This window comes from Trichoplusia ni, chromosome 16 (genome assembly GCF_003590095.1).
Source record: "Trichoplusia ni isolate ovarian cell line Hi5 chromosome 16, tn1, whole genome shotgun sequence".
NCBI lineage: Eukaryota > Metazoa > Arthropoda > Insecta > Lepidoptera > Noctuidae > Trichoplusia > Trichoplusia ni.
Window position 1 is genome coordinate 10,118,261 of NC_039493.1, and position 13,261 is coordinate 10,131,521.

A 13,261-nucleotide genomic window follows, 5' to 3' on the forward strand; every position below is an offset into this window, starting at 1 on the left:
CAGGTGGACCACAATTTATGATGAGAAATAATGTAGCGATGAGATAATGATGAAACAATTTGTCGTGTACTTTTTATTTAGATGTTTCGGAAATTTACTAGTGAATAAAAATGCAGTCCTTTTTAGCAAAGATTGAACATTAGTTTTCTCCTCTTCCTAGATTGTGAAATTGTGTAGCTACGAAAAATAAGAATGCTAGTTATTGATAAACGATAAACTTAGTAGATTAAGAAAAAGATGCGTGTCAGTAAAATATCACACTTAATTTTGATACTTCTAACGTATATTTCTTAAAGAGATCAAATAATTTGAAATAAATTTATGACCAAACGTCTATCGAAATACCGTGAAGTAATTTAGTAAATAAGCCCCCAGTGTATGTTTCTATCAAAACCCTTTTCATAAACACGACAGCTGTACGTTTCTAGATATATTGATACATAAAGCGTACCTGTAAAAGTATCGAACTCGCTACAAAAGTGTACATTTTGTCTATTATTCCCTGGTGGATGCCTCTTGTGCCTACGGCGCGGCGTCGATTCGCTGTACACCTATCCATAATATATGTACTTATATCTCTTACGCCATGTATCACCATTGTAAACGCTGTCAGGGGACCGCAGCTCCGGGTAAAATAATATTTTGCCCCCAACAAATGTCTTTGAGTCACTCTTTTCGTTATGCGTAGAGGCGTTTTTTCTTTAGGATAATTATTTTCCCATATAAGTGATGTGTATAAATTGTCGGTTATAAATATTGAATTGACATTAGCTGCAAATGATTTCGAGACGATTCTGAGTTAGGGTGAAGTCAATAAATAACATAAATACTGTGAAATTTGTAGTTTTGATTTTTGTGTGTGATTCTAGTAATTTTATAAATGATTTCGTTGCCTGATAAAGGAATTGATAAACGGTTGATGTTAACTTACAAGGTTGTTCTCAATATACAGTTTTCAAAGTAGTACCTACCGTGTATGCTGGCAATAATCCCGACTTAATGCCTTAAAATCCAAACCCAATCGCAATACAGCGACTTATTTATGCATCCAACACATTATAATTGCTGTGTTGGAAAAAATACCTCATTTTATGCTTCTCATTTCACTCATGCGCTTATGAATGGGACATATTCTACAGTAAATAAAAACCTTGGCAATTTACTTTCGTAAGTACAGTTATATTTTATTCTCACGATAACCTGTGTCTTAATGATGCAATTTTTTTACGAGAAAGTCACCTTTATATCTGAGGCTAGCCAACTGCTACAAGAAGGATGGTTATTGTTATAGTGCATTGCCATTTACGTTTAAGTTGAGTAGTCAAAACAAATAGAAAATTTTAATCTGTGGAGGAAATCCAATCAAATTTACAGGCAATATTTAGTTCCAAAGCTCTTAATAAAAATCTATGTAAGTACCTGAACTCGATTATCTAATTTTGTCCTCAAAGTTGTGACCATTAAAAGTTTTCCGTGAGTCCAACCGATGTGTCAAAGTCGATTTTCTCGTTAACATCATTTTACGCGTAAATATACAAGCGTTTTCATAACAAAATTATTATTATATAAACAAAGTTTGCCAATTAGGAAGCGCAAATAAATATAAGTTAGACCCTTCGATACTCAGATTTTTGTTAACGTGTATCATTAAAGCGAATAAATACACGTTGTGATGAATCGACATCCCGGTTTAATACTTATTTAGATGATGCCACGATCAGGGTAAAATATTAACCGCACTTAAAAAGCCAACGTTCTCACTCGAACGCTAAAAATCGAGACTCAAATAGAAACGTTTTTCTTTTTTTCTAATCTACACAAAAGCTTACAAATGAACGATATTTTTAGAACTCTGTGCTTGGATTATGTGTTGTATGATACTCGAACGCGTTGGATTTTATTGAAGTGCAAATGCCGCGAAAGTTGACTTTGCCATGTTTTTTGTGCCAATGTGCAATTTCTATTGAAAGCCTGGTATAGTAGTATTTTCTAAAAATACTGATTAAGCGTGGTGTTATTATTTGAGAAATATTTATTTATGTATTAATATTACGTGTGCAAAAATATTTCTAAATGTCACATATTATAGTCTAAAAAATCGATCTCTTTCAAAAGCCACTCTTGCCTCCTTCCATTTACCGTCTAGTTACCACTTTATTTAGTCGAATATATTCAACTTCTTAAAGCAATAAATAAATAACATCACTTCCTTACACGTTTTCATTAAACATTATGATCACGTCTGCATCTGTTAAAAGGGTAGTAAGACGAATACTGTATCCACATTCCTCCGATAACGGAATAAAAACCCATAATACAAGGTTATTTTTCAATCACTGTTAGGAAATTCAAAATGGCAGGGGTGTGTAGGTGCGCGGCGGATTGGAATAGGGTTGTTTACATTGAGTACGTTTATTTATATAGGACTGACGACCTCTTTAGAAAGATATGTATATTGTTAACTAGTCATTTATATCTTTGAAATCGTTTTTGAACTGGTGTGGGGTATTCAAATCGGAAGTTTTAGACCTGGTCTAATAGACTGAAGAAAATCACATTTATACGCATAAAATTGGTCACCCTCTTTTAAAATCGATGAGGAACTAACTGATTTTAAATATACATATATCTGTTAGGAGTCTCTTTCAAATAAAACTGAACAAGATGGTTTATCGTGCCACCAGTTAAAATTAATGTCTTGGAACGTGAACATGATGCATGAAGTATCTCTAACATTACAGGTGTATGTCATGTATGTCACTTACGTATTATGTTAGGAATCTAAGCACATTACATCTATTATACAGGAACATACGCATAACGCCAATGCCTATGACCCCAATTATTGCTGATGACCTATTCTGGAGACTCCATATGACAATGCTGTTCTTAATTTTGTATGTCATTTTACGATTCCTTATGCGATAAGGTTTACCAACTTTTTTATGAAAAATTCTGTAAAACTTTAACCGCTTTCGTTGATAATATTATTATAAGCCATAAATTCTAGTCAATATTTTGTACTTCATAAAAAAATATTTGTGTCCAGGGTGACGGTGGTTCGTTGACGTCAGCCGCCGTGCAGGTGAACCCTCGCACTGGCTCCCGGCTCAAAGCGGAGGTGCGCTGCGACGGGGCGCCGCTCACGCCCGCCTCGCCGCGCTTTGCACGTCACAATCACAATCATCTAGGTGAGGCTAGTCTACAATAATATATCATTTTTTTATTCAAAGAAAGTGACTTATAGAAACCATTTTAAAATTCAGAATAAACCCTAATTTGACATGGATATTATGCGAAGTGTTCCGCTCTAAGCCTGCCAAATTTTTCTTCTAGAAAGAAAATAGGAATGTCACTGTAAGCATAATTCATTTTTTATAGTCGTAACGGATTTTTCCAATTTGCAACCCACTGCAAGTTGAAATTTACCATCCTTATTTTAAAACCCGTTAAATTAAAAGCTATCAATGGCACCTAGACATCTTTTTGATCTACCTTATCTGCTAGCTCCACTCAACAGTCGACAAAACTTTACGGACCAACTGATTGTGGAGCTAACTAACTTGCCAGACAAAATAAACCTGGCAGAGAGTCGGACCACAGTCACCGGTGCAGCGGTGGTTGCAAATTAGACGTAATGAACAGCTTTTTGCAATAAATTCTAACTTTAATTTTAGTCCCTGAATTTTAAAACAAGCTATACATCCTAGATTTTTTAAACTTAGAAGAGTAGAGAGAGAAGAGAAGAGTAGAAGGGTAGAGAGAGAAGAGTAGAGTTAGAGGATAACTTAGAAGAGTATCTACTTAATTATCACGGATTTCAAAATCTGGGCCCCTTGTTCTCGTTTTTTCTACTTATTTTATGATTAGTGATTATTTGCGCTATAAAAAGTTGCAACCGAACATTATTTAACATTAAAAAAAATATTATGCGAACTTTAGTCCAGTTTCAAAGCGATAATTAAGTGTTGAGTTGTTTTAAGTGATGTATTCAGATATTTTGGTTTTCATCCACAAATAAGTGCATTAAACTTATCAGGCTGCAATAGAGAGGATTCTTATAATCCAAATGTTAGAAATACAATATTTTATTACTTACAGATTTTAATATTCCGAAGTCGACAGATGCCTTTTAATCATAATATAATCCAACTCAGGGATTTCTTAAAGCAAGACCACCTTTTCATGATAAATTAATTGAATATTTTGCTACTATAGATTAGAATTGAAAATATGAATCGAGTCATCATAATGAATACATATGTGTGACACATGACAGGGAACAAAGTCGTAGTTTAAATAAGGTTGGATGAACTAAATTCTTAAGGAAATGGGTTTGGGTCGTCGCCCAAATAACTCCAGAACAAAATTGCAAGGGGAATGCGAAGAACACTGATTCAACATGTGTTATAATTTTAATTTAACCTTTAAAACCACTTCTTAATCCCCAATGTAAAAACGGCCTAGTGTTATGAGTTTGTCGTGTTGGTGTGCGTCTGTCTTTGCCAATGAACGTAAGAAATGATATGGATAAAGATTAAACAATGAGATTTTTTTCATTTAAATATTGAATTGATCCAAAATCGTGGACCAAATCACCCGTTTTTACCCGGTTGCCGTCATAAAACGATTAATTGATTTTTTGAACTTTTTGCTTTCGTGATTATTTTCACTTGATACATTATGATATTAATCGCGGTAAGTTCATATCTTTGTAACCTTAAGATAACTAATAATAGGCTAGTCGATTCTGTTCCCGAGTTCAGAGTTTGCTAATCACTTAAGTGTACGTTATCTTTAGTACCTGAAAATAAATCTTTTATCATTCTGCCTTTGTTACCGATAACTTTAAGCTAGAAGTACTGGCGATAAGTAACCTTTTTATTTCACTTTATGCGAAAGTTAAATTACGTTACGACTGCTAAAAGATAAGTTGTCTTACCTTATTGACGCAATCCTGTCCTGATGCTTTATGACGTCTGGACGAGTACTGTACTGGGTCATGTGATTGAGTTGAATACAATTGCGTGTTTTCCATTGTTTAATATGAAAAAATGAACCCAGTCATCAAAATATATTGCATTAGTTGCGTATGTAAGCTCAGTATGTAACTACATTTAACGCTTCAACATGTATTTTGTAGTTCGGTGACGATTAGGTAAACCGCACTCAGTCCGTTGTCAGAGTAATCAGGCAGGACGCTATGACAGCCCCATGCCTTATGTGTCACGTGACAGAGCCCACAAGTACATGACATGAGGGTTTGAATCACATTATCATTCCAGCATTCTCCGTACTATATTGTGGTCTGCTTATATGACTCCTCAACTCAGCTACATGGGCAACACGATACCCCTTAGTCAGACTATTCTGACTCTCTAGCTATGAACTACTCGTAACGATTGTCAAGGATGCGTAATAACAGCCGGAAGCCACAATGTAACGTGTCTTCCGAAACTCGTTATGACATAGATGGACACACACAGACGGACCTACGTGTGTGCGTGTTTGAATCAAAAACGTTCAGAAATGGATTTGCTATATTAAAATCATTATTTAATAAGAAATAACGTAGATATATTAAATGCAGCATTATTCAACATCGATTGAATAAGCCAATCGAATATTTTTATATCAATTGTTAGTCAAAGAATCCTCTCTAAATCATAAAATGGAAATCAGTTTTATCCAAAGTGTACGTGACTTCCAATTCATTAGATGTCAGAGTAAGATAAGCTTAATAAAGACGAATTTACTTATGAACCTGTAAATTATACAGTGAATAGGTAATTAGCAGATAGCTTGGCAACTTCACTTACTTACCTTGGTGGCTTATGAATTGAAAATGAAAATTGTGTCCTTGGTAACTATGATGTCTATTATCTTTGAGTACCGGTTTGAAGACTACTTAAGGCTAAATTACAATATATTGAATGTTTAATCAAATACCTACACTGAAAGCTTAACTTATCTTAACTTCTCTTGACAGATTTTTATTACATACATTGCTGAAGTAAAATTTGGCCACAAATATATTCGACTTTTTAAATTTTGCGTGTATTGAATTCAAGTGAACTTTAATTTAAAAGCTGAAAGAAAATTACCTTGCCTCAGCAGAATTAACCATTGTAGCACAAGATTTAATTCAGTACTAGTAATAAAACTGGGATTAAGGTAGGCTGTAGTCATTTGTGGGGTACCTTTAAGTGTTTCAAAACCTTATTAGGTTCAACCCTTTAAGCTACCCTTTGTAAAGCTTCATGAGACACTTTAAAACTTATCTCGCCTTCATTATCTCTTTTATCTTCGCTTATAGCCAAACATTGTGAAGTGTTAAGAATATTCCATTTTTATTTACAAAGTCCATAATCTTAACCATTTATTGGATCACACGTTTTCGTTGTTTTTCTTTAGATGCTTAAAGAACGTGGAGTTTTCTAACGTAAAAGGATTACGTTGTATGCTCAGTGATTTACAGACCCAATAGAAATATGGGGTTATAACATAATCATAATTCACATGTTTTTAACATTATTATATGAAACGAGAATTTTACGTCGTCTGTTTTCTTCTACTGCATGCAAATATATGAATTGCCAATAAGTATACTTAAAAAAAAAACAATCTAAAGTTGTGCCTGGAGCAAATCCATATCGGAAATTACCCTTGAGCATACATATCCAATCACTGAACATCTAATATGTTCAGTGACTGGATATGTACCTATGCTCAATATAACTTTTATGAAAATCGATATTTTAATAAAAGTTATGGAGGATACATTTAACCTGGGCGAAGACTCCATTACCTGCCAAGTAACCGGCAAAGTTGTTAACTACCTCACGTTTAAAATCTTAGCAGGCTCAGGTACAAATGTGGCGACAGTACCTGTAAGCGGTGGTGTAGCGAACTCAGGGGGCGGCGAGGCGGCTTGCGCGGGCGCGGCTTGCTCGCGCTGCGCGTGCTGCGGCTGCACGCTGCGCGAGGCCGCCGCCCGCCACGAGCAGCGGGTCGCCGCCAACGAACGCCTGGAACGCGCTAACTTGGAGTGGAAACAGGTGCACTAATATTACACTATCTTATACTTTCTAGCAAGGCAGCCGAAGTGTCGAGAAAATAGCGATAAACTTAGACTTATCTTTCTTGTTCAGTTGAAGATATATGCAAACCGCTTAATAAAAGCTGAACATGCGTCACCGATTTTGGGCTCTGGCATTATTGTTAATGGAACGGATAGGACCCTGTAGTGTTTAGTGTTTAGAGTGTAAGTCCGATATACCTAAGTAAGATTTGAAGTCGAAGGATTTTCATCCCGTAAGAAAAATAAAAGGTATACTGATATTCCTTAATGAATGACTGCTTGAGCTTAAAATGAGCGTGTTTGCCAATTAGAGATATCCATTATTACCAATATCAATTGTTAAATTACAACTGATTTTATCGTTTCCCACTTAACCCTATTGAAACTAAACTGGACCTTTGTTCCTGGGCACCACGAACAAAATAGACAGATATGTAGAAATTCTGTTTTATGACAACGTTTTTTCAAGAACCACAGTAAGGTTCGAACTAATCTGACGTCTGTAACAACACCATGAGTGTAATTCTAAGCATGTATACCTACCAAACGCAGTTATAGAACTGAAATGGTAGAAAACAAAAACAAAATATTGTACGATATTAAAATGAGGATAAATTGCTGCAGGTGTATTTTATGTATTGGACGCTATAACATGAATTATTATGTCAAATGTTTTACTTTATTGCGGACCGGTATAGATACACAGTTGGCTTTTAGTTTAATAATAGCAGCAACAAAAAAGTCGATGTATTTTGAAGTCCTTTTTTTAGTAAACCAGCTGTTGCCAGCATAATATACTAATTTCAAAATCCCTCAACCAAGTACAAAATTATATTCGTTAACATATTTTCATAATTACATAAGAAATTGAAAATTTTACTTGCAAAACATATTTTCATCAATTTAACGCTAAAAATGTCACGAGCAGGCCCACTGCTCGTCTGATCAAAGTTTTAAACGGTCTAACATTTTCCATAATAAACCTCCAAAACCGTGATATTATAACAATATTGATTAATGAACTGATATAACTAAATTCAATATTTAATGACTGCCTAGAGCAACATGATTTTATCTGGCCGAGAATATTGCCTATAAACAGGTTCTTCATTTATAAATACTGTTATGATCCTATTATCGTAACAGATATTACCTTAATATTCACACTTTAAGTGGGGCATTGCCCTCATTGTACGTAATAAATACCTCCTTACTATATCCAAATCAATGATAATGTTATTTAAAGATTACGTAAATACTAAACGATAATTGTATTATCCATGGACGAGTTTCTCCATGTTTCGGAAGGCACGTTCAGTTGTGGGTCCCGCCTGTTATTCAGACATCTTTGACAGTCGTGGGTAGGCAAGTAGGTAGTAAAACATTAATAATTAGCTGTAACTGACTAGAAGCCAAATCAAACAGTTGACAAAGGCTAGACTAGGATGATAACGATGGTTTCAATTTAATGAATGATGGGATGGTCAGTATGCAGATGCTTATACGAAAGTTTTAAATTAAGGTTTTATCTTATCCTGCCTTAAAACAAAGGATTGCTTCACTTCAAGTTTGAATAGCTAATACATAATGCTGGACATCATAGAGAACTGGACAGTCCAGTAAAATTGTTTACTTTAGAACTAACTTTATGATACACTATCTACCTGCTGAATTGAATAGTAAAGATTTTGCAGCTTCCCGGTGATAAAAGTAACTTTAGTGGAGCTTGTAGAAAACTATTATAACTGGCAGTGAAACCTCATACAATATAGTATTATGTAGAATAGTTTCAAGCCAAATATGACTTAAGAGTATCTGGAATAATGGGAAGACAACTCCGTGTCTATTTTTTATAAGTTCGTCAAGTACCTCGACTTTTTAATTTTCGTAATTGCTTTTTTTCTTGCACGAGCGGCCCTGCACGTGAAATATATTTTTATATCTTTTTTCTCTGTGCGGTTCATTTTTATCAGTTCTGACCTGAAAAACCGACAGGATTTCGTCACTTGTTTCTGATTGATCAGAAAGAACATTTTTTTTCAATTAGACGTTGTTTTGATTGACGTGTTTGGAAATGCTCATAATTTTCTTGAACAATATTTAAAATACGTTTGCTCTGTTAAAACTATCTCTATAAATATACTTGGCTTTAATAACCTTGCCCATATTGAAATGCCATAAATACGTATTCTTATTTTAATAATAGTCGACACGCCAACGCTACAAGCATTTTTATCTCATATGACATACCGCGGTGTTATTTGCTGCGTTCCTTTAATATGTTTGCAAGCAAATACGAGAATAAAAATATACGTGAATGTCAAACTTTGTGAATATATTATAAAGTTTGTTATTCACACGTAAATGTAATATTTTCATGAAAAGGATTTTGTTATTCCTTAAAATATTTAATTTAATAAAAGTTTGAATTATAATTAATTCGCGTCACGAAAGTTATAATATGCATTGCCAAAATTTCGTACTTTATAGCGAATTTTGAAGCTTTATAGTTTCCTTATTTTCACCATTGAAAACGGCAAACATTTTGTTATAGGAGTCCTAATATGGATGAAACAGATCTATTGAATATTTGGATTAATACAATATGAAACATGATAACCACCTACTTGTCAATATAAATACTATTAAGTAGACGCCAAACTAATAATATAGACCAAAACAAATGATCTGACTTTCGGTTGTATATATTTGGTACAACATAACATACACGCTCAATGCTGATAAGCCGAGTGGCATTGAGACGATATGTACCACTGGTTGGCGTAGAACAATAAATAAATGCAATGCAAATCGCTCTTCCAGAAATACAGCTGAAATAATCCACAGTATTTGTTTTTAAAGCCTTACTCAATTCTGTTGGCTTTCATGATGATACATTTTGTATTTTGCTTTAAATTGACCGTGTTGACTCTTTTAAAACTTAATACAGGTATAAAGTTGGTAAATTTAAAGTTAGTCTGTCGATTTATAATTACCAACCGTTAAAATCGTGAGCATGTGTTAGTACTAGGTGTTAGCTACCTCCTCACCTAAATACATACACGGTCAAGCCGTTTGGGCCTATAGAGGTAACATACATACAAACAGTCATATTTTCGCATTTATGATATTAGTGTGATATTCACAGGTCGCGGTGGTCGCTGATCGGGCGCTGCTTGCGGTCTTCGTGCTCGTCACCACAATATCAACGGCAGCCATCTTGCTTCCCCAGCTCAACAACCTACACGTGGGCAACACGCCTCTGAAGCCACCCATTTAGAGGCCAGACTCTGTTTTTAGGGTCACTGAAAACAAAATATTCTTTTGCCAACGAATGTGTCAATAAATGAATCGTGCCAAAATAACTGTGCCACAGTATGATTAATTGTTTCCAAGAAAAATATTTATATAGGCCTCAATCGCATACGATGACATGCTGAAAGTGATTTTAGTAGGTATGTACTTATTTACCTAAGTTTTATATTAAGTTACTTGTATCACAGAAAACGGACGAAGACGTTTTTCGGTAGAAAAACAAAAAGTGCGAAATATAGCTGTTATGGAAGTTCTTATTCGTCTTGGCAGATAAATGCAAGGTGAGCCAAACCTTTTTTATGAAACGTGACATATTTTGTACGGCCGGTAACTAAAATGTTTGTCGTCGCTGCTTCCAAATCCAATTATTTGTGAAGGGGAGAGGTAGACTTAGCGGCAGTTCAAATTTAAATATGAATGTTGACTGTCTATGAAATAACGCGTAAAGTAGGCACTGAAGTTATTTAGGTTTAAGTATGGGCGAGTACCCATAATTATAGATGAACAATCTGTATTTTATACGAAATATAATGTTTTCTTTTTTATATATTGAACCTAATTAAATTCATTATTTTCCTCACAAATTGTTTGTTGTTTTCTACCTGTTATATTATTAAGTGTGGTTTCTTCCGTGGTTATTTTCAAAATTATTCTATTTTTATTTTGTTCTCAACCGTTTAACATACATTTATTTTTATGGATGGAATTGATAAAATAAGAATGTTGCTGTTTACATCCTTCAATAATATAAACGGTATAAACCTTAATGGGTCTTCATTTTAAATGTTTGATTTGTGCCAAATGAGTATGTCAATTAAGATGTTAAATACTCTATGATATAAGAGATATATCTTGGTGTAGGTAGACTATATTTGTTACCAATAGACGAATATTTCATGTTCGTAATGTGTTCTTGGTCTGTGTAGTTACATCTATGTCATGTCTGATGTACTCGTACCTACATATATGCTAGTTTTCAGAATGAATTAAAATGGTTAGTTCATATACTTTCCTTCCATCTTTAAGTATTTCTTCATGATCCTCCGTTTCACTTTCCCTAATAATTCCCTTTAAAATTATTACTCTTTCTACATTTATTTTATCGTTGCATTGATATTTGTTAGTAGATGCTTCTAAATCTTAATTTCTTCAGGTTTTCCCCTAAACAGTAGTGAAGCAAAAAAAATATGACAGTATTTATTTCTCGATTCGATTGACAATTCATACATTGTATATTGAAAAATCTAATGTAATTTTCCCGCTGTTAAACAAACTATACTCTTCAAATTAATAATAACCTCTCTTTTAACATAGTTAGGTAGAAAATACATGTTACCAATAACAAAATAAATTAGATTAAGCTCAAGGTTGTTGGAAAGTCAGTTAAAATGTTGTAAATATCGTAGTTTAATTAAGGGCCAGTTGTTAAATGATAAGCATTGATTATACTGTACAAAAATAAGAATAAAGTTTGTGAAACAAATTTCACTTTGTTTTATTAAGTGTTTCTTACTAATAAAAAATAAATGAATTCTTTTAAATTTTAAAACGCCATTTGCAAAGAATAAATACAGTCTAATGATTTATTGATTTGTATAACAGTGATAGGAAGGCATTAACGTCTCTAACCGTTGTTAATTGTAGTATAAAATGTCGCAATATGACTCTATTAAATATTCAGTGATACTAGAAACAACCTATTACGGGACTTTGTCGGCACGAAAATAGTATCATTAGAAACCTTCCAAAATTGGCTTGTCAAATCTCGAAATAGTTGCTTTCTGACGCAGGATATTAAACTGACAGAGGATCATAAATATAACTATATTTAGCCTTAAATATTATAGAAGCTTTAAAATTAATGTCACTTTGTATATTAATAATAAATATTGTATAAAACCTCTGAAAACAAGTGATAACTTCCAAGAAAACTCAAAAGCTTTGATCTTTGTAAAGGGCATAATATAATATGTATATAGCCTTTTTATCTTCTAAAAGGTCGATTGAGGCGTTTATTTATCATTTGAATTAAACCGGTATTTTTATTGATCAAGAACTTATGTATAATTGAATACTGACTGTAGATCTGGGTTTCATTTTGTTAGACAAATTATATTTAAACTAATCGACGCGCTTACTCAAATCCTCTTTAAACAAGGACGTTATCGTTGTGAAAGAGAGACGCCGCTACCGACAATGTATTACGCTGTCTCGTTTTGACAATGGTAACAGTTGGGTTGTCGAGAGTACAGGTAATAATTCCAGGATTTTTAATGGAACGTATAAAAGCCCTCCAGGGCTACAAGGTGAGGTCAAACGGTGATGGCAATGTATTTTTGTTTGTTGTACCGATTACGAGTACATTTAAATATATGGTCATATTGAAACGGATCCATTTATTTTTTAAAGCTTTTTTTCCTTTATCGACTCACTACATTTAAAATTCAATCCTTAACCTATAAATGACACTTTGAAATTTATTTTTCTGTTATAAAAAATGCCCGTTTTTTTTCGGCTAGTCCGAAATTTGAACGACATTAATTCAAAAGTGGAACAAAAAGGATTCTATTCTTTCCCATTTAGCAAACAACAGATTATTTAAGGTTACGAATGAAGATTGGGAATTGTAACTGCTTTGAATCCATTATGTATTAGACAATGTATTTGAAGCGGGTAATTGGATCTTGCGTATCCTTGTTCACTGGATGTTTGGGGTACAGTTAATGACAAAATCATTCACACGTGAAATGTCTAAAAGGACCCTTAGCATGTAAACAACCATCGGCATTGTAAACACGAGAGTTGCCATAGTATTAATTTAAGAAGATGCTTTATTACCTGAAATTTTTGACACGGATGAATTTC

General features: G+C 33.8%; 1 protein-coding gene across 1 annotated transcript in view; it reads left to right on the forward strand.

Annotated features, from left to right (window-relative positions):
* The window catches only part of LOC113501915 (neuronal acetylcholine receptor subunit alpha-10-like), a 45,424-nt gene extending 34,469 nt beyond the window's left edge, over nucleotides 1–10,955 (forward strand). The window contains exons 8-10 of the mRNA XM_026883227.1: nucleotides 3,050–3,191; nucleotides 6,859–7,058; nucleotides 10,230–10,955. Coding sequence (XP_026739028.1) covers nucleotides 3,050–3,191; nucleotides 6,859–7,058; nucleotides 10,230–10,361 — 474 coding nt within the window. The 3' untranslated portion in view covers nucleotides 10,362–10,955. The remainder of the gene's footprint in view (nucleotides 1–3,049; nucleotides 3,192–6,858; nucleotides 7,059–10,229) is intronic.
* Nucleotides 10,956–13,261: the final 2,306 nt, after the last annotated feature.